Source organism: Sesamum indicum, linkage group LG8 (genome assembly GCF_026168435.1).
Source record: "Sesamum indicum cultivar Baizhima isolate 11 linkage group LG8, ASM2616843v1, whole genome shotgun sequence".
NCBI classification, from domain to species: domain Eukaryota; kingdom Viridiplantae; phylum Streptophyta; class Magnoliopsida; order Lamiales; family Pedaliaceae; genus Sesamum; species Sesamum indicum.
In genome coordinates this window covers 21,432,411-21,451,025 of record NC_142664.1, presented here as the reverse complement: position 1 = coordinate 21,451,025, position 18,615 = coordinate 21,432,411, and the positions used below count along the sequence as shown (strand labels likewise).

At 34.4% G+C, this 18,615-nt stretch overlaps 2 protein-coding genes and 1 long non-coding RNA gene across 10 annotated transcripts; 2 read left to right on the top strand and 1 right to left on the bottom strand.

The window, feature by feature from the left end:
• Window positions 1–1,582: 1,582 nt before the first annotated feature.
• LOC105168324 (uncharacterized) lies at window positions 1,583–5,015 on the top strand. 8 transcript variants are annotated; one of them, XR_016067060.1, is made up of 4 exons: window positions 1,583–1,923; window positions 2,009–2,170; window positions 2,477–3,451; window positions 4,609–5,015. It is a non-coding gene; the product is annotated as an uncharacterized LOC105168324 (long non-coding RNA). The 8 variants fall into 8 exon arrangements; XR_016067062.1 differs by having other exon boundaries at window positions 1,586–1,923; window positions 2,009–2,136; XR_016067061.1 differs by having other exon boundaries at window positions 1,598–1,997; window positions 2,116–2,170.
• On the bottom strand, window positions 2,809–4,557 carry LOC105168325 (high-affinity nitrate transporter 3.1). The gene is made up of 2 exons (XM_011088367.3): window positions 4,321–4,557; window positions 2,809–3,485 (listed from the first exon to the last, which is right to left on the bottom strand). Exons 1-2 carry the CDS (start codon window positions 4,448–4,450, stop codon window positions 3,004–3,006), a joined length of 612 nt encoding a protein of 203 aa, XP_011086669.1. The 5' UTR covers window positions 4,451–4,557; the 3' UTR covers window positions 2,809–3,003.
• A 6,044-nt stretch (window positions 5,016–11,059) lies between the features above and the next one.
• Window positions 11,060–16,806, top strand: LOC105168323 (eukaryotic translation initiation factor 4B2). Its single transcript, XM_011088365.3, has 3 exons — window positions 11,060–12,260; window positions 15,263–15,970; window positions 16,498–16,806. Exons 1-3 carry the CDS (start codon window positions 11,146–11,148, stop codon window positions 16,514–16,516), a joined length of 1,842 nt encoding a protein of 613 aa, XP_011086667.2. The 5' UTR covers window positions 11,060–11,145; the 3' UTR covers window positions 16,517–16,806.
• Window positions 16,807–18,615: the final 1,809 nt, after the last annotated feature.

Below are 18,615 nucleotides of genomic sequence, written 5' to 3'. Positions count from 1 at the left end.
TGTGTGGACTAAAGGTATCTCAATAAACTCACAGTTAAACACTATTTTTCTATACCTGTAATTGATGAATTACATGGTTCTAAATACTTAACCAAGATTGATTTGAAATCAGGATACTTCCAAATAAGAATGAAGATGGAAGATATTCCTAAAACCAACTTCATCACTCACAATGGACACTATGAATTTCTAGTCATACCTTTTGGGTTGTGTAATGCACCCTCTACATTTCAAGCACTCATGAACCCTATTTTTGAATCTCACCTCAGGAAGTTTGTTTTAGTATTCTTTGATGACATTTTGATTTATAGTAAAACTTGGGAAATGCATTTATGTTACATCAAGGAAGTGTTGGAGTTACTAAAGGCACATCAACTCTATGCTAAAAGGAGTAGATGCTCATTTGGCCAACTGAAAGTTGAGTATTTGGGACACATTATATCACGGGAAGGGGTTGTTATTGATCCCCAGAAAATTGAGTGCATGCTCAAGTGGCATGTCCCCACCACTATCAAGGCACTCAGAGGGTTCTTAGGCCTTACTGGAAATTACAGAAAATTCATCAAAGTTTATGGAGTCATCAGTAAGTCTCTGACATCCTTACTAAGGAATGATGCTTTTGAATGGAATGCTGAAGCAGAAGAAGCCTTCAATAAACTTAAGAAGGTGATGACCACAACTCGTCTTAGCTATGCCAAACTTCTCTCAACCTTTTGTAGTGGAGACTAATGCTTGTGGAAAGGGAATTAGAGCAGTTTTAGTGCAGCAGGAACAACCTATTGCTTATCTAAGCAAGGCATTATCCCTAAAAAACTTAGGGTTGTCCACTTATGAGAAGGAGTTCCTAGCCTTACTGTTAGCCAACATTATTTACAGGAAAACCACTTCATTATTAGAATAGATTAGAAGAGCCTCAAGCACATATTGAATCAAAAGATTGACTCAGTTTTGCAGCAGAAATGGGTGACAAAGTTGTTAGGCCTCAGCTATGAGGTCCAATATAAGAAAGGTAAGGAAAATCGTGCTACAGATGCTCTCCCCAGAGTGGAATATGTTGGCAATGAGCTTTGTTTGGATGCCATCACCACTCAAATTCCCATATGCATGCAGGAAGTATAAAACAACTATGATGGTAAGACCTTATTCCAGACCATAATCTAGGCTAAGGTTGTTGATGCATCTTCTTTCACTAACAATGATTATGAAGCTGGGATATTGATGAGAGGAGGAAAGGTTTGTGTAGGCAGCCATGGAGGAGTTAGAGGAAAAATCATCAAGTCACTATATGATACTGCCATAGGGGGACATTCTGGAATTAATGGAACGTATCAGAGGGTCAAATCCTTGTTCTATTGGCCTACAATGAAAGGTGATGTTCAGACATGGGTTAAGGAATGCGAAGTATGTCAAATTATCTACTGTAGCGATTGATATCCATATTCATTAGATTGTAGTAATTAATATTTTTATATCTTATTCATATAATCCCCGCCAAGGAAACCAAACTCAACAAAATCATTTCTTTTGTTACGGATGGTGGAACCAATGTTTTAAATGTTTCGAATTAAGTTGAATACATTATTATTTAAATATTATTTGAATTATTATCAAGTTTAAAAACTTATGTTTGAATTATGATAATTAATCTAATTTGAATTTTAACAAAAGAATTGAAGATTTATGTTCATTAATTTAATATTTTTAAGTATATTTTTTTATTATTATTTTTTTGTAATAATTTAGAGCTCACTTGATGAAAATTTTGGTACAAGTTTATTCCAATTGAGTATGGAATAATTGGATTGATTTTGTAGGCGCCGATCAGATGCAACAATCATCAAGTGTAGCAGAAAGGATTGCAGATTATGGACTTTGAGTTCAAATCATTGCATCAGCTCAGTCGCATCGACGGCGTCAAACAAGGTTACTTCTCTGCGCAGCTCTTCTCTCACTATTTCACGAATCTTCAATGATTTTTAACAAGTTCAAAATGGATGGTGAGATTCAGCGTCGAATTGATTCAGAATTTTAATTCTCTTCCTGAGGGATTGGAGGTCTGTCAATCTGGAAAGGCTAAAATTTCTGTTTCCTTTGATGCGTATTATGAATTTGCAGGAGGCAGATAGGCGGAACAAGGTTTAATCTCTGAGTCCGTTGATTTTCAAGCTGTGTATGTGATTTTAGTTGAAATTTGAGATTTTGGTGGACGGATTGAAAGTTTAGATAATGTGATCTTATAGTTTAATATTTTCTCTTTTACTTCTCTGTGATGAGTGCTAGTATTCTGCTCTTGTAATCATAATAGTGGTATTACTGCAAAGGAACATTTCTTTAGCATTAGTCTTAGTATCTATAGATAGATGAGCAATTATACCTCTAAACAGTGAAGATTTTGCTAACTTTGGACGAAGTTACGACTTCCTAGATTGTGTTATGTTTGGCTGTTCTTGTCTGATATCCATACGCTCATTTACAGTTGTTACGGGCTGCATTGATGTGGGGATGATCACCCGTATGGGAAAATATGCCTGAACGAACCAAGGATCCATGTGTTTTTACTTCGGTCTAGTCAACCCAAACGAAAGCGACTTTGATATGACTCATCCAAGCGGCTGATCAGTATAAATAGCTCAATAGACATGTGAGAGGTTTGAGATCATTTACTGCTTTCTTACATTATCATTCTCTAATTATGACCTCACTGTCTTAAGTGTTGAAGGGTCAGTGCAAGGCCAAGAACAACCAACCCTGACTATGCCTTGTTGGTGCAGAACTTTAGATCTTGGATACGACCCACCGACCTGGTGATTGAGGACGATCTTGTAAACCTCCTGTTATACTATTAAATGTGTAGCTATTAAAGTTATTGTCTCACTCAGTAAGCCTAATGTAACCTGTATGAGAATTACAGAACTCTTTTCAAATCATCACGTTCTCTTCTGTGGAAAAGTAAAATGTTTTCTTGAATATGAAATTATTAACTGCCTCAGCATCAGTCTCTCCTTAATTCTCTGCTGAATTCCTTCCTCTCTTCTCCAGCGCCATAAAACCAACCACAGATAGCAAAGCAAAAGCAGAGAAGCATACAGATGCTATGTCAAGTGATGAATGACGTCCGCTGATTGCTTGAACCTTGAAAAGGTTTCTGCTCTTCTTGGCATCAGTTGTCTGCCCGTAGGCAACCTCGTTGCGGGATGAATTATAGGCATAAGCTCTCACAAAATAAACTGCAGTTGGGACATCTCTCTCTATCATCCATGTGAAGTTCTGAGTTTCCCTCATATAGGTTCTGTGAGCAATTGTGAACTGACAAGTCTTGTCTTTGCTAAGGTTGTCCACAGTTTTCCTCCATCCACGATCAGCCTGGCTGATTGGTCCGTAGCAAAGCATCAACTTAACTTCATTGTACGACGAATCTGTCCCATCTGGAAAACTCTGATTCAGCCCCCAGGTAACTGTTATATTATCCTCTCCGGCTTTTAGAACTGCAAAATTGTATCCATTGAGGCTGTTGTTCTTGATGATTACATACTATTAACGATTGTTTCAACTCCTGATTCCTACTCTTTTCATCGAATAAGGTAACTAAATCTTCGATGAACCAAGTCTTTTCGTAAAGTAACAACTAACAAGCATGATGTGAACAGTGCTAGTATCAACTGTTGCAAATTTCTGTTTTTCACCAAAATTTAGGAAAACCAACAGAAAATAATGCATCAATTTGTTGGGAAATTTACTTGTGGTGTATCAGTTTGTGTTTAATACTTCTTCTTGCATCTCACCCGATCCCATTTGCAACCATGAAAGAGTTTTCTCGCTTCCACATTTTGACAGTTAAAAGTGGAAAAACGTCGATGCTCACCTCCAGGACATAGCCACAATTATTAGCTTTGGAAGTAAAATAGATATTTCGGTTAGTAAAGGAGGGACAACTTCAAATCAAAGACGGAAAATTTTTGAACTCCACGTGATTTACATATAAAACTTGAGATTATAGATAAAAGGGGGCGACCGCCTGGTCTAATCCTGTGTCTCTACTGCAAAATATGTTGCTTATCAAGAGAAAGCAAGACTAGAAGTATAAGCTCAACTTCGAAACTTATGATAAGAGAAAAGATAGAGATTCATGGTGAAACTCTTTTAACACTCTGTAGAGAAGTTGGATCTTTAAGAATATTGGCTCTTGCTGCATGAAAATTAAGCAAAAATCGACGACTCATAGAATCACTTCCAGATGTTTGATGGGATATCACAACTTATACTATGCACAAAAGAATCTAAGAACTTCAAAGCTTAAACTTATAGACACAAGTATGCTACCTTGGCCATCAGTTGGTGAAGCCGAGACGGCTAGGGTTTGGGGCAGTGTAGAAAAGAGCACACCTCCATAACAAGTGTCTGCAAAGCTTAAGGTGGCTAGAGATAGTACTGCAAGAAGATAAGATTCCATTGTTAGAAAGTAGAGAATATGTCAAAGTGTAGATGCTTAGCCAGTTCAAGAGGAAAGTAGATTCATTTATGGTTCAGAATATAGTTTCTTAAGTCAAAGTCTAAAATCATACACAGACTTTAATGAGAGAAATATCTCATATTTTGTCTACATTGCAGAATAGGGGCTCCGGCAGTTTCCTTTGGCGGGGGCCATATGAATTAATGTTCCATTTCTTGGAATTTGATTACTGCGTTTTAGATATATCTTGCGATGGGAGGCCGGAATCTAATAGCGTTATCTTCCAAAAAATTTATTTATTGGAGGTCGTGAGTATTCGATAGTCAAGGGTTTTGTGACGACATAGTTTTGTTTTCACACTAACATACGTTCGTCAGAAAGGTGTATCGAATTCTATATTAATAGCAAAGAAGAAACATAAGAACTTGAATATATTCCAATCTACCTCTTATGTTTGATTGCTAACGATGTTTATGAGAAGTTCCCAAAGGAAGATGCTTGAAATTGTTGTTCAAGTGTCTTGAATGGTTTTTCATACTTTATGGAAAATGTTCATCCAAATCAAGTTTCGTCGTATCGAAGAATCACATGGCCAGTAATTACCTTCTTGTTGTGTGATTGGGCATTCTTTTTAAAATGTGCATGGTACACCAATCACATTATATTTGTCATGTAAATAATTTAAATTTGATCAAACTTAAACCAGTTTAGATTCCCTGTATACTCTAGAAGTGATTCGCCATAAAGTCGGTGGTAAAGTAGTGGTGGGCAAATGGTTACATACTCCAACACCAATGGCTTGGATCTTTTGTTTGATTTTCCAGACTTTGAAAATATCATCCGACAATCTTAAAGTGATATCATTTGTATTGTATTGGATCCTATAGTGTTTATTCCTATTATGAAAGGATATACGCACTTTTACTCAAGTACTCTTTCATTAATAGTAAATGATTTTCCAAGTGAAATCCCCTAGTATATGAAAGAGTGCATAGTAATTCTAAAACCCCTACATAATTCAGGATGAACGACAATGTTTCCAACTAAAAAGGCAAATAGTAAGTTCAATGCAATTAGTTTGTTAAACAAAATTAGCCCAAATATAGGGTGATATGATAGTCTTATACACGATCAAATTCACAATAAAAATAACAAAGACAGTTGGAAATGAAACGAAAAATTACATGGGCGAGATTTGGACAATTAGTCATATGTAAAAAAATTAGGTTAATGTGTATTGATAGGTATCCATCATACATATGTTTGGTAATGAAAGTGATTTTGCTTAGCTTTTAAAGAGTGGAATTCCAAAAGTGTATTCCTTTCTTCAAGTCTACATGAAAAGGAAGAGGTTTGTTTTCTTTGCCAGCATTATTAATTGTTGCACTTGTCTTTCCTAGTCAAATTGTTACCATTTAACTAAACAATTAGGAATATTGAGGCTAAGATTTGATGAATGTTTCTTTTTCTAAGAAAGTGATTTTTGGCAACAATGAGAAAAATAAATTTAAAGAAATCAAAATTTGATTTGAAGTATGGTTTTGGATGAATTATTTTTTAAGAAAATAACATCATAGTCATTATTGATATGACATTTCTTTTCAGGAATTATGGGAGAGGTATGGTTCATAAACTTTTTGGGGGAAATTTAATATTTAAGGCAGGTTGGATTTGATATAATTCATCAAATCATAAATGGTGAGTAATTTGTAGGGACGAGTGATTTTCAATTCGATGGTGATAGGTTCAATTTTCAGTACCAATATAAGAGTTGTGTTGATAGATAATCTGTAAGTATACTTATAAATAATATATGATTTAGCAATAATATCCGTAACAGTGATTGAAATCGAAGTCAACCAAACAATTTTGTGAAAACTTTGGGGTGGCCGGGGGTGGGGGGGGTGGGGTGGGGGTTGTGGAAAGCAGGACAGTCACTCTGTTGATGAAGAACATTATTGTATGCACTGTCCTTGGCTGGTGAGAGTCAATGCCAATAGTACACTCATATCTGTTGGATTGCATTTTATTATAATTTTTATTATATATTTTTCATTTATCATATATATTACGTGTATAATTTTTTTTTAAATAAAATAGATTACACAATTTTCTAGATATAATGTCTACATGTTAAATGAAAAAGAAAATGCAATAAAATAAAATAGAAAATCTAGTCCACATCCTTCTAATAATTAGACTTTTGGATTACAAGATATAATTTAGACTGAATGGAAAAAGGTTTTTTTTTTTAAATACATCGATATTTCAAAAGCATCCAATATAATATTACAACATTCAATATATAATACAACAATATTTTTAAATCAATCAATTTCTTCAAAAAGCAAACAAAAATAAATAAATAATATACGCATACTATTATTAAAAGTAAATTAAACACCTATATCCGTAAGACTTGAATTCATGATTTTTTTGTAGTGACACTTCAACCTCACCACTGAGGCAAGGAATGATTGATGGAAAATGGAATTTAGAGAATAGAAGTAAATATGTTGCAAAATCATAATCATAAAATAAATTTTAAGATTTTATCTATATGCTCTCAGTTAGGACTCATTCCCCCCTCCCCCCTCCTGTTGCAGAAAATATAAGTCAGTTCGACTTTAATTATCATCATAAATTATGATAAATTTTAGATACCATAAGTCGTTTACATGATTACTTACACTAAGCAATTTAAATTCCAGAGATTTATATAATTTACTTCATTACTATATACAATGTGATACAAGATGTGTGTGTTTGTGTTTGTGTTTCTTATGTTTACATGACTTAAAAAGACAATCATAATTCAAAAAGAGAGAAAAAACTAGGAGGTAAAAAATATTCATAAATTTGCACACAAGAATGAACACGTATATTACTCAATATCCATTGGATCTTGCGATTGAGCAGGTCGAACTTGAGTCTAACTGTAAATTTAATTTTTTATACTATTTAGCTAAACCTGTAGTTTGTGGATATTAATCCCATTCTCAACTATTTTTCATCTAATTATGTATCGCAATTATTTTGGAATCTATAGATGTATAATTAATTATAGAAATTGTGAATTCAAACATCACAATTACTTTTTTTAAAGTTAATTATTTTATAATTAATTATGCAACTGTTGAGCCAAACTAGGCCTCAATAATTAACCACATATTTAGTTTTCAAACAAGGAAAATTGTGAGTAAACAATATATCAATTTTGAAATTGATATGAACCAACCACAAATCTTGCAAATTACAATCAAATGAAAATTCTTGGGATAATTATATTCCCTTTCTCTAAGATTTGGTGTAATTATGCGTAGATTCCTTATAGTTTAGGAAATTATATTTATTATTTTTGAGGTTTGCTTTCGCCTAACAAAGAAGTCCCTTCATTAGTCAAAATGCACTAAATTTGCTGATATTAATAATAAAAAAAAAATTCTGTATTTACCACCAATTGACTTATTATTGATTGATAGCAAGTCAAATAATTTTTTTATAACCAAATTACCCTCATACATCTTCATGCGTTAATGCATATGGGGAGGTATATCTCCATCGTTATAAAGTTAGTTTAGTCCCAAAAAACTGTTTTACATGTAATAAGTCAGTTTTAAGTGACTCAAAGGGTAAATATCATTTTAGATTCAGTTTTTTTTTATTAATATCAGTAAATTCAGCAAATTTTAACTAACGCGGGAACTTATTTGTTAGATAGAAGTAAACTTAGAAGTGCTAAATGTAATTTTCCAAAGTATAGAGAATTTACGTATAATTATACCAAATCTTATGAAAAAAATATAATTATCCCAAAAATCTAAGACCATACTTAGTAGTAAATAAGCAAATAATTGATCAATAATGAATGATTTCTAGTAGAAGTAGTGCCCTAGTGATTAGGTAATCATCCCATCCCTTTCAACTATTAAATGGAACAATTGACTTTATGGTATGCATACAAGTGTCAGTTTGTAAAGCACACAATTCTTTGATAATAAGAGTATACACATACACTTATTACGAATTAATTATACTTAGACTCCATAAAAAATATAAAAATATATTTTTTCTAGAAATAATTTTTGAAATTACTCTTTGAAAAATTCTCCCTTTACAAATGCACCTTCCCTTTAGGATTTCGGATAGAAATACAACTATAATTATGCTCATTCAGCATTTCGTATATTTTATTAAAAAAAAGTACTCTAATAATATTTTTATATTTATAAGGGGGTAATGGGACATGTATAATATAAAGAAAGTTAAAGGGTATAATCGTAATAAAATATTATTCCCTGATTATTGTCATTTGATAGAAGTAGTGATTGATAAATGAAACAATTAGTTGTCTTGTCAATAATTCATACAAAATGCTAAATGGAGCAAAAAAATAGAAGTTTATATAATTTTTTTTGCTAACGTCTGTATTTTTCCTTCAAAGTTTATTGGAAGGTGTACAATTATAAATAAGAATTGCAAGTGTAATTTCAATAATATTTTAGGAGAAAGCGTAATTTTATATTTTTAAAAAAAAATTAATTATGACTAACCTAAACATAAATATATATGAAAATGTGTGTGTATGTGTGTGTGTGTGTGTGTGTGTGTGAGGGAGGTATCATGCCAAGTGATATCTGAATTGGACTACTTAATAGTGACATTTATGCATTTGATAATCAAATAACTCTTCTCACCAACTTATAATAGGGAATAAAGTCTGGAGAAAAAATCTATAGGGGACAAATCAAAATATATAAAAAAATATAGATAAAAATATTTATTTTTTTGTAAGTGCTATATTAATGTGGATGACAAATTTTAGCTCGTATATATGTATTTCGATGTATTAATTAATAATATTATTTAAAATAATATAAATATTCAGGTCAATAGTGATTCGTACAAATATATAATTATTTTTTGTATGTTTGATAGAATGTACTATTAATGTATTAAAATATCAATAACTAACTTTGCACAAAAGATCATATTCGAATTCAAATAACATTACTAAGACTTATGTTTTTTTACGAGACATCGCTTCTTTTTTTAATAGAATTTCTCGTATACTCATTAATTGAACCTTCGAAATTTTTCGATATCCCTAGTTTAAGTCACTTTCTAAAAAGCTTGTTTGAGCTATATTTGGTAAATGCTGAAATCAAGTTTAAATATAATTTTGCAAATTTAATAATAATTCAAATAAATTTAAATAATGATGTGTTCGATTTAACTCAATCTATTTACAACCAAAGTTATCTTTTAATTCCTACATATTATCTAGCTACTAACATGTGTCTAGTTTTGGTAAATATTCCCTTTTCTTAGAAGCTCTTTCCATCTTTTCTCACTATTATTTATAAACTACTTATTATAATTCAAAATAAATCAATTTATCAAATAAAAAATTATTATTTCAATATAGTGTGCGATCATGTTCTTAACTATAGTTGATCAAAGTATAATTGATTATTTTCTAGTACTAATAAAAGTAAAATTTCAATATTTCAATATTATAACTTCAATAACTTCCAAAGCATTTTTAAAAACATGAGCGCAATTAAAAACAGGGTAAATTACATTTTAGCATTCGAATTATGTCTTTTTTTACACTTTGCCCTCATTTTTTTTTCATTACTATCTCAACTTTGCGAAATTTGTATTTTGCTATATACGATCCTTTTTTTGTTGTTTTTCTACAGAAAAACATCACATATTGTGCATATGTGAAAAATATCGTATCACATAATCTTTAAGTACATCACATATGCACTGAATGTGATACTTTTTTGACAAAAAACTTGATTGAAAAGCAATTATAAATGACAAAGTGTAAAATTTCGTAAAGTTGAGATGACAAATTGATAAAAAGAAAAAAGTTTAGATGCCAAAATATAAAAATAACTATAGTTAAAATGACAAACTAACACTTAAAAATATATGTCGTATTTGCTTGATTGAAAGGGCCAAAGGTATACTTTTATAACTAGAGGCCAATGGATCATGCATGTATTATTAACAAATTTATAATTCAAGAATAATTCTTCTAAGCTTTTTGTGATCATATCAAAATATTTTATTTTTTGATTTAAACGTTATTTGAGTTGAAATCTAGAGTTGAGCTACCAGTTTTCCTTACGGAAAGTTGTAGTTTGAGCTAGGTCCGGGCCGAGCGCAGCGGTCGGGGATCAACCCCCTCCGTTTGGTAATTATAAAACAATGTAATGCCATAGAGGAGAATGAAGTAATATTTATTATATAAATAATTATGTTTTAGTTTTTTTTAGGGAAATGTAATAATTATATTTAGATTGTTACAAGGCCAAACAATGCAAAAATTTATTTATTACAAAAGAGTAATTTTGGTACCAATGAAACATGAGATATTATGCTAATTAGTGCAAATACAATCTAATTAAGATATAATTAGAAAAAGAGAAAACAATAAAATGAATCCAGATATTTATTTTTGAAATATGATGAAAGTTGAAAATATAAAGTGAATAGAAATGAAGTGCTTGTGTCTTACGCATATTGGCCTTATTTTATGCTTTTTGGTTCTACAACAAAATAATCATAAAACTTTCTTTGTTTGTTGCTATATTTAATATCTCAGATTTGAAAAAGGTATTATTATTATTATTGTTATTATCATATTATTCATAGATCTTCCTTCTTCTTGTGGGATAGAGATGTCGAAATCGCCATGGGGGAACATCGGAGCCTGGGCTGCCGAGGCCGAGCGGGCGGAGGAAGAGGAGCGGGAAGCGGCCGAGAAGGCCGCTGCTGCCCAGCCACCGGCCAGTTTTCCCAGCCTCAAGGAATCCGTGACTACCGCCACCAAGCAGAAGAAAAAGACCAAGATGACCCTGCAGGAGTTCACGATGCAGCAGTCGAGCAATTCCGGCTCCGCTGCCAGCCGCGGCTTGACAACGGAAGAGATGCTCCGCCTCCCCACCGGCCCCAAGGAGCGCTCCCCGGATGAAATGCAGTTTGGGAGATTGGGGGGCGGGTTTTCTAATTATGGAAATCGGCCTGGATCCGGGGGCGGTCGGCCGCGGGAGTACGAGGGTAGGAGATCTTATGGATTTCAGGATGAGGACCGGCGCGGGGGCCCGCCGCAAGCTAGGGTTTCCGAGATGAATCAACCGTCGCGAGCTGATGGGGTTGATAATTGGGCTTCGATGAAGAAACAAACGGTACCCGAATACAATTCGCCTCAAGCCCGACCGGGGGGAAAGTACAGTTCACTCGGCGGTGGTGGAGGCCCTGGAGTTGGGTCACGGGCCGATGAGGTGGACAATTGGGCTTCCGTTAAGAAGCCAATTTCACAACCACAGCAACAAAGTAGATCTTCAACCTTCGGTTCAGGATTCTCCAGGCCCGAGCCTGATCGTTGGACTCGGAATGAACAGAGATTTTCGGACTCTCCTAAAATTGAGGTTGAAGTAGTGGCAAAAGTTAATAAGCCTAATCCATTTGGCGCTGCAAGGCCGAGGGAGGAGGTATTGGCAGAGAAAGGGTTGGACTGGAAGAAGTTGGATTCGGAGATTGAAGGAAAGAAGCTGCAGCATTCGGGTAGTGGAAGCAGGCCATCAAGTTCGCAGTCAAGTAGGCCGGACAGTCCACTGTCAAGCAAGTCTGAGGTGACAGCTGCTTTGATGCCAGGGATGGGTGAAGGAGCGGTAAAGCAAAAACCGAGAGTGAATCCATTTGGTGATGCCAAGCCTAGGGAAGTTTTGCTTGAGGAGAAGGGCTTGGATTGGAAGAAGATTGATCTTGAGTTGGAGCATCGACGAGTTGAGAGGTAATCCTTGATTATGCTTCTCTTACTCTCTGGTGTAAATATGTTTTATCTGTAGCATTCTATCATGAAAAGATTGCATTTTTCGGGGTTTTGTGATCACGATGTTGTATGTTTTGTATTTTTCAGTTCCCACTTTATTCTAAATTTTTTTACTAATTGCTGACATTTGCAAATAATCTATCCAATATAAAGAGTTATATGTTTTGAAGGGCATTGGCATATTAATGTTTAAGGGTTTTTTTGAATAAAATGCCTGCAAGTTCATAGCAGAAGTATCTTATTCATGTTTCACATACAGAATTGCATGTTTTAGATGCTTGTCAGGGGAAATTTTAGCTTCTATAGTGCTACTGAAGTTTCATGATACATGTGCTGGTCTTGGGTGAGTGCAAGATGGAAGTGGTTAATAATCAGCTGTCAAGTGTATTTATTCTCATTCAGCTGGGGGGGAGGGGGCGGCGAGCCTTTGATGAAGAGAGAGAATATGTAGCATAAAGGATGAGCTGTTTGTTCAGATCATTTAAAATTTGGAATACATGATGTGTATTTCTCTTGGATGAACTATGCATGGCTCCTTCAATATAAGATGCCTGAAATACGCAGGTGCAGAATATCTTTAATTTTATTGTCAAATTATTTAACCAAATGTTGAAAGTCAGAACTATGAACTTTTGGATTTTGATTAAGGATTAAAGAAAGTTTGAGAGAGACATTCTCTTTCTATAATTTAGTGGGTTATAGAATCTTTTATCCTCTTAGAGTTGCTTTAGTTGTCTGTTTTATACTTCTAATCTATGTTGGAAGTATACCAAATGTTTTGGACTGCATATTATGAAGTTTTTGAAGGGAGTGAAAGATGAAAACAAAGTGATGAAGAAGAAGATTCCATGGGATTTTTAAGTAGTCATTTTTGGTGATTTAATCTATGTAACATTCTTCAATCAAACTGCAAATCTGCAAGTAATGATGATACCGTGATATAAATCATCCTAATAAATTAAGTGGAGGTGTATGGAGAAGTGGGCACATTTATACATGTCTGTTAGCTTGAGAAAACAAGACTTGAATCCTATTCAAATATAACAAGATTTAATTGAGGAAGCAAAAACTTTATTGCTCTTCCGTCTGTATCTATATGTATATCATCACTTAACTTTTCTTATATGTAAAATCTGGTTGTACCTTTGTCCGCTTGTCTTTTGGGTGTTCACACATGCATCAGCTATTAATATTACCGATATCTGTATACCTTAAATTGTTCACCATTTATACCCAGAAACAGTTGGTTCAAAACTCATTACTGCCACTTATATGCTGATAGAATATGGATATACCTTATTGGCTAACTCTGGTTAATAAGTTATGCAGTCCTTGGAATGAACCTGTAAAGATCTTTTCTTTGAATATTGGGATTGAGAAGTTATCAATAGTTCTGGTTTTGGGGGTTGCTCTCCCTCATTCTCCGACCTTCAAATTTATCATTAGGAAGAAGCTTTTTCATTAATGTCATATGATGTGTGTTCTCACCATTTGATTGATAGACATAAATGTCGTATGTTATGAAGAGTGGCCGTAGTTTCACTCTCTGTTTGTAATACATTACCAATGCAAGATGCATCCATGATTAGGTTCTAAACAAATTGTTGTAGTTGCTGTTGTCTCTTTCTCATGTTTGTAAATTGATGTGTAATTGGGATGAGAACAACTACCGTTTATAGCAGTTGCTAATGTTAGTAATTATTGAATGTTACGAGAGTGTGATTAGTGGTTGGTGAAAACTATTAGATGTCAATGGTGTTTTAAGGCTTGATTTTTTTTATATATGACTCCAGGTAGAACTGCAGTTGTTTAATGGTGTTAGTTTTATCGTACTGCTCTTTCAGCAACCTGTACATGGGAAATTTCCATAGCCTGATGCCAGGTTTGAATTGTCTTATTGAGGATGGTTTAGTTGTTAGATTGCAGTGCGATTTATGTTGTTTGCTCTTTTAACAGCATATGGAATGTGAAATTTCAATGTTTTGGACTTCTGGATAGAATGAAGGGTGGAGGTGATGGACCGTATGTGATGTCTTTGAAAAGTCAGAGGAGAACTATAATCTCCAAAGGAACCAAGAGGAAGCGGAGAAAAGAGAGAGTAACCTAGCTGAATATCCTGGGGCCTGGCATCACACATCTAGAAAGAGCTCGCTCAGTGTCTCATTATACTGCCTAGAACGGGCTTTAAAATGCATAATTTAAGAGATAAAAATTTAGTTTAGATTCTGAATACCCTTGTTATGATATTAGAAGCAGACTACCAGGTGGATTACCATATGATATCTCTTTAAGTTTAGTTAAATATAAAAAACGTAGGATCCTTAACAAAATCATGGCAGATATAAGATTCTACCAGCTATTTTATAATTGAATAAGACGTATATGATTTTCAAAGAAGTATTTACAACCAAATGATTGGTCATGGTATTAATCTATTTCCCAACTCTGTGTTCCCTGTTGATGTTCTGATCACTTATCTGTTATTGTTGCAGATGTCGTATTGGTTTTGGCTAGAGTAGCTAATATCTGATGGAGCTTAGGTTGATGTTAAAATAAAATAAGCATTGAGTCATCAGATCGGTATAGGCTGGTTAAGCGTTGAGTATGCATGGATAAAGGGGCATTTTCTTCTAGTCAACTGCTATTCCAGTTGTTATACTTTGTCCACACGTTATATCACAAGTAATATGGTTAATCTTCCTTTTTCGTATGCGTGAGAATTTTGCCTGTTTCATTGCTTGCAAAGATAACAGGATAGCAAGATAATATTAACCAAAGCCAACAGTTAGATATTCATGATCAATTTTCTATTGCTCGGAGATATTGTTTGTAATGTGTTACAATAATGCATAAAGTGTATTAGATAGTCAAATTGGTGATATCTTTCTTCTGGGTAACTAAGGAAAATCAGCAAAATTGAAAAAACATAGAATCACTATAACTGAAGTGATAATTTGTTGCAGGCCCGAGACAGAGGAAGAAAAGAATTTAAAGGAAGAGATTGAACACTTGAAAAAGGAATTACTGCTAAAATCTGGTGATGACAAAACCAGTATACATGATCTTATACATCAAAGGGAGGGAGAACTGGAACTGTTGGTCCGTCAGTTGGATGACAAAGTTCGATATAGTCAGAAAAATTTCGAGAGGCCAGGGTCTGGAGCTGGTAGAGGTGCTGGTTTTAATGAGAGACCTCCTTCTCGTCCTGGAGCAAATGAGGAGCCTAGAGCTGGGTTTAATGATCGACCTCCTTCCATGCCCGGAGCATACGAGGAACCTAGAGCTGCTTATACTGAGAGGCCTCGTTCACGTCCTGGCACATATGAGGATCCTAGACAGGAGAGACCTCCATCCTGGGGTGGACAATATGAGGATCCCAGATCTGGCTTTGCTGAAAGACCTCCTTCACGTCCTGGAGCCTATGAAGACCCCCGACCTGGCTCTCATGAGAGACCCCGTTCCAGGCAGGGAGCCTATGAAGACCCTAGAGGCAGCTTTCCTCAGAGATCATCTTTCACACATGGAGGGTATCAAGAGCCCAGAGCTGTTGACTACAATGAGAGGCCTCGATCACGGGGCACTACAAATTCATGGACAAGATCAAGTGATGACAGAAGAGCTATTCAAGGTGGCGGGGGAAGAGGATTCTTGGGCAGCAGAGACGTGGATAGGTACTTTGTTGTCTCTTTCATCTTTATCTGTTTCAGATTTTTTATCGAACCTGAAACTTTTATATGGAAATTTGGTCTATTAAGTTACAGACCTTATACCTCATGAGCATGGAAATGGTACGACAATTTTCTGTGAAACTCTGGATAATTTGTTTTTTGTGGTCTTCAAAATTTTCGAAGAATAGAAGTTGTAGAATCATTCTAGTGTGTGGCTTTGCTTGAGTTGTCGAAGAATTAATTTAAGTGTAGCCGCTTTCTTGCTGAGAATTATTTCCTTGAAGACACACTTGTTTCTGTACAGCATTCTGTTGGCTTGTCCCTTGCATAATGAATCTTGTTAGTTTACATATTTTAGATGCTAGCATGGTCGACTGAGGGTTGCCTGTGGACTTTCTTTGCATGTAGCTGCTAGTACTGGTGGGCGATAATAAATCCTGTATTAAATCTAATCATCATTATGTCATGGTTGCCTATTTATTAATTGAATTACTAATGAGATTGATGCCTGTGGTCATGTCATTTCGCAGGTCGAGCTCAAGGTGGTGATATCTTTGACAAATGACTGTTGATTCTTCGAGTTCTCTTCTGCTTTGTTAGACCGCAATAATACTTTGGTATCTTATTTGTTTTCTCATAATTTTGCTGCGAGGAGTAGAGCTAGCATTATCTGAGTGCTGGCACAAGAAACTCTTGCCTTAATTGTTGCATCATGATGATTTGTAAAAATTGCCGTTTCCTTTTCTCTCACTGAATAGGATCTATTTTTTGTATTGTTCCCAGCTTTCTACTGTAACTCACACCTGCCATCAACTAAGCTGGTTTTGATCTTTCCTTTACTTTTCAACTTGCCGCACCCTTTGTTGTTAGTGTTATCTCTGTTATGTATTAATTGTTTCAACACTATGTTCTAATTTAAATCCCATTTGAGATAAGGTGAGATATCTCATCTCCTATTGGAATGAGGTATTGGTTGCTCAATTATGTGCTTAAAGTTCATTGTAGTGAAAATATCGGAATGTATAGATGAAGGTGCCTGATTTTTGGTTTCCTACAACTGTATAATACCTTTAGCAAGAAAAAGATTGAAGGTTTTGAGATGTAAGTGAACTCCACACAATGAATCTTTGATTTTCCATGTTGGTGTTCTGTACTAGGCAACAGAACAAATGAAATTTGAGGGGACTCTGTCTTGCCTTTGATGAGAAGCTTAGATATGTGAATGGATCCATCACTGCATGTTTCATTCTTCTTTGTTCTTTTCTATCTACACATGACATCAGTGGTGAAGTGCCGGTTGAGGCTGTGTTGTCTTGGTGGTGGTCCTTCATCTGCTGTGGGGCTGAGCCTGAGAGCTCATCCCCTCGCCTTCATTGATTTCTTTGCTTTGCAGTAGTGTTGCCACACCAGTTGCTGCAAATCTTCTCCCAATTCGTGTTTGTTATTACATTCACCCCTTGGATACTCAATGTCCCGTCCTACCTTGTGCTTTGGAGTAGTATTAGGGTCGATAACAATATGCCATGTTTTGAAATTCTACTCATTTTGATGAAGTCTCAACACGTTTCGAGCTATAATCTTATCACTCAAGTGATCGAAATATCACAATTACAAAAAGAAAGATATTATAATCACTCTCCTGGAACTGCATCCCGACAGCACAACCATAGAAACACTTATCGTATAAACAACTCAAATTAGTTCATCTTTTTGTTCTTGGGACAAGGAGTAAAGTCTTCAACACTTGCTCCTGCATCTCTTACTAGTTGGAAAGTGGTGGCCATCGTTTGAAAATTAGCCAAGATTACAATATTCTTTATGTTTGGAAGGCGAATCTCGAGGTGGGTATGGTGTCATCATGGACAACATATGGATCCTCTAATTTAACTCACAAATCACTTACAAGCATATCTGATTTTAAGTTGGTTGGGTATCCCATCATTGAAATCCCTAAAAATAGCAAAAGCAACCCCCCCATAATCAACACACACTGTCACCCAATGGGACCACCATCTTTAACTAACTTACTAATTTCATCTCATCTCTTTCCATTGTATTTAAATTGCTACCCTATATTCTATAGCTCAAAGGCAGACACATTTTACTTTTTCTTGCACTTTCTAAAATTGGAAAACTAGAAAATTACATTATTCTAAGATCTTGAAAATGTTGAAGCACTAATTAAAGATTAAAGACATAGCTTGATCAGGATAAGTTAATTACACTGTATTACATTTGTTACATGGCTAATATACGCTCTAAAAAAGTTCTTAATTATGTAACATATGTAATATTACATTTGTAACCTAATCGATTAGGTACGATCAAAACGTAATGAAAACATGAGTTTTTCATTATAAGTGTATTAGTTTACTGTACTTTAGAGTACTCTGCACAAATTTGTGAAAATAATGATTTTTTTTATTTTAAATTTTATTTCATCTTCTATTTCATTTAACATATATACTGTGTATAAAGATTATATTATTTATTTTATTTAATAATTTTTTTTTATACAAACTATCAGTACATAATAAATCAAATAAAAGATGCAATATATTTTAAAATTTATGTGAAGTCTTTTTATATCTATTCGACCATAAATCATTACATTCCACAAAATCGTCAACATTATACATATTCCAAGA